Source organism: Gloeophyllum trabeum, assembly GCF_000344685.1.
Source record: "Gloeophyllum trabeum ATCC 11539 unplaced genomic scaffold GLOTRscaffold_00014, whole genome shotgun sequence".
In the NCBI taxonomy this organism is placed as follows: Eukaryota; Fungi; Basidiomycota; class Agaricomycetes; order Gloeophyllales; family Gloeophyllaceae; genus Gloeophyllum; species Gloeophyllum trabeum.
The window spans coordinates 496,127-499,365 of NW_006920423.1; the positions used below are offsets into that span (position 1 = coordinate 496,127).

Below are 3,239 nucleotides of genomic sequence, written 5' to 3' on the forward strand. Positions count from 1 at the left end.
CGCAAACTTGGATGCATCGGTTTCCAGAATGAATGGTTTGGATTTGTCCGGCATCATCAGCACTGGTTCTTCCAGGAACTTCTGCTTCAAGGTTTCAAATGCCGTTTGACATTCAGCTGTCCAGTCCCAAGGATGATCCTTCTTGGTGAGTTCGTTCAATGGTCGAGAGATGTTGGCAAAGTGTGGAATAAACCGTCGGTAGAAGTTGCAGAATCCTAAGAATGACCGGACGTCCTTCAATTTCCTAGGGACAGGCCAGCTTGCTATTCCTTTCAATTTGACTGGATCCATGCCCAAGTGGTTTTCCTTGACGATCAGTCCAAGGTATTCCACTTCTGGTTGACAAAATAGGCATTTTTCCAATTTGAGGAATAGGTCGTTTTCCCTTAATCGTGCCAAGACTCGTTTTGTTCTTTCTGTATCTTCTTCAGCCGTCTTGGAGAAGATAAGGAAGTCATCCATGTATATGATGAGCCATCCTTCGTCAATCATGTCTTTGAATAGTTCGTTCATCATTGACTGGAATGTTGCCGGTGAATTGCATAGGCCAAAGAACATGACAGTCGGTTCAAACAATCCTCGATTGGTTTTGAACGCTGCTTTCCATTCGTCACCTTCCTTGATACGGACATTATTGTAGCCTTTGCGGACATCCAATTTGGTGAAAACCTTTGCCCCTTGTAGCTTGTCCAGGATTTCACTAATCAGGGGAATTGGATAGGCATTCTTGACTGTCCATTCGTTGAGATACCGGTAATCTTGGCAAGGCCGTACATCCCCATCCTTCTTGCCTACGAAGAAGAACGGTGATGCCATAGGGGATTTGGATGGTCGGATATAGCCTTTTGACAAGTTTTCCTTCAAGAATTCGTCAAGTTTTTCTTGCTCCAATGGTGACATAGGGTAGAGCTTCTGATTCTTTGGAACGAATCCTTCTTTGAGGTCTATTGCATGATCATAAGGCCGTCGTTCAGGGAATCGTTCCGAGCTTTTCTTGTCAAAGACGTCCGCAAATTCCTTGTACCGTTCAGGTAATTCTGCTTTGCTATTGGCTTCCTTCTCGGCTTCTTGAGCCATCCGCATTGCTGGGTTAACCTTCTTGCCAGTGTCCGTTTGTCCAGTGATAAACCGTATGAGGAGGTCGTCTTCTTCTGCCTTAGTTCGTGCTATTAAGGCGTAGACGTCATCCAATTTGATCTTCCATTTTGGTGTACTTTGGAAGATGGGGTCATCGACGTGTGCCAGCAGTGGTCCTTTGCAGTATTGACGTTTGATGGAGAATTCTTCGTCAGGGATTTCTTCAATGGTTACGTTTATGATGGATTTTCTCTTTCCAAAGTCAATCCGTCCAGTAACCCAGTTGATCTCTGGGTTGTTCTTCTGTAACCAAGGTAGTCCCAAAATAACGTCTTCTTTTCCCAGGTCGGTGACCAAAAATCGGACAGAGCGGACTCGATCTCCAATTTTCATCTGTAGGAATGCGGCCTTGGTAATGAGACCTTGCCTGTTCTTGGTGCCATCAACATTGAAGACCTTGATTGGTCTTGGTATAGGGACCGTCTTCAGTTTGTTCATCAACACAAACTTCTGGTCGATGAAAATTCCTCCAGCCCCTGAATCAATAAGGGCTTCTGCAGTCGTTTCAGCGCTTCCCTTTCCACGTGATAGCAAAATATTGATCTTCATCGACTGGTCAACAGTCTTTGCTATAGTTACAGTAGAAAGGTAGGAACGAGACGAGCCTGACGCTGATGCAGGTCGTCTTAGGCAAAATCCTTCTCCGCCATATCTTCGAGAAGCTTGATCTTGTCATTCTCTTCAAGTTCCGCCATCATGGCTTTGATCTTGGCGATATTAGACACTTCTTTGTCTGAGTCTTCTTTGACTTCTGCGGTACGGACAGGCCTTCTGTCTGGCTGTCTTCCTTTGTCCTGCTTGTGATCCGCAGCTCTGTGGCCAGTCTGCCCGCAAGTGAAGCATCGTCCTTCCTTCATGTACTTTTCCCTTTCGCTGGTCGATAGGCGATCGACATCCATAGCATTGGGGTCCTTCGTGGGAGGAGTGTACCTTGGAGTGACAAGGTTTCTGGTCTGTCCAACTCCCTTGTATCGGTTAATGACCGCTCTCGCCCGTCAATACTGGTTGTCGAACCGGGATGTGGCTTCATACCATTCATCGATCGTCTTAGGCACGTGTTCCATGCCATAGACCTTCTCGACTAGCTTGTTCTGGAGTCCCTCTTGGAAGTACTCGATCAAGGATACGTCTTCAGTGATTCCGCATCGTGCGGTCAACATGCGGAATTCCGCAATGTATTCGTCTGCTGTGGCCGTCTGGCGCAGCACGCGCAACTTTGCTCTCGCATCTCCAGCGGTGTCTGCCTCAGTGAAGGCGTTCAGGAATCGTGTTGTGAAGGCTTCCCATGTGCCAAATCCTTGGTCGTTGGTGAATGCCTTCGTCATCTCTGCCTCAGCCCATGGGCCAGCAGTTCCTTCTTTCAAGAAGGAGATGAAGAACATGATCTTCTTCTCGTCGGTGTCATAGATGTGCTTGTTTGCCATCATGTATAGTTGAGTGGCAAGGTAAAACGTTCGGGTCTTCTTCCTGTCTCCATTGAAGTCATCTGGGAGACGGATCTTGATTTCAGTTGGTCGTGCTTGCATGACTGGTGCAGCAATGCCTGCTCCAGCCGTTTGGGCAGTGGGATCGATCGGGTTCGTCATGGTTCTGGTTCAAGGGACGGGATTCCACTAGGGAGTCCAACAAGGATGATCAGGAGTAGAGGAGGGGTTGCCTAGGCTTGAAGAAGTCGGCAAGTGTCGTAGAAGAGTTCAACCTAATGTTAGGAAGCGATGTCCTAACTAGTCGTCTTGAGATAACTGGGCCACGTGCCAACAGTTATGTCGTCACTACCTCAGTAAGCGTACTGAAAGGTAGGTCTGGCCGGGCCAATGCCAACGGTCAAGTCAAGAGTCCAGGTAATCGCTGTATTCAACAGGAGGTTGAACTAAGGAATACATGGGTTTTCCTACAGTATATATAGTAACTGGTATAGGGGTTAATACCCAAAGAAGAGAACAATAAGAAAGGACGCGTAAGCTGTCCTGTGAGAATGTAACTCAGAGAAATGAGAAATACAAGGGCGCCCATTGGTAGAAGGTGAGTCAAGGGAGATAACGTGTGGGAAGAAGATAGCGTCCATGGGAAGTTCGTACTCAGAGAAAGGTACTGTCCAATAG

At 47.2% G+C, this 3,239-nt stretch overlaps 2 protein-coding genes across 2 annotated transcripts; both read right to left on the reverse strand.

Annotated features, from left to right (window-relative positions):
- Positions 1–1,389: 1,389 nt before the first annotated feature.
- Positions 1,390–1,686, reverse strand: GLOTRDRAFT_48022 (uncharacterized protein; the record flags this gene model as incomplete). Its single annotated transcript, XM_007871379.1, has 1 exon — positions 1,390–1,686. A coding segment is annotated over one exon (297 nt), but the record flags the coding sequence as incomplete, so codon positions are not given.
- Positions 1,687–1,763: 77 nt separating this feature from the next.
- Positions 1,764–2,723, reverse strand: GLOTRDRAFT_132650 (uncharacterized protein; the record flags this gene model as incomplete). The annotated part of the gene is made up of 2 exons (XM_007871537.1): positions 1,764–2,067; positions 2,140–2,723. The coding sequence occupies 2 exons, from the start codon at positions 2,721–2,723 to the stop codon at positions 1,764–1,766; spliced, it is 888 nt and encodes a 295-aa protein (XP_007869728.1).
- Between the last annotated feature and the right edge of the window lie 516 nt (positions 2,724–3,239).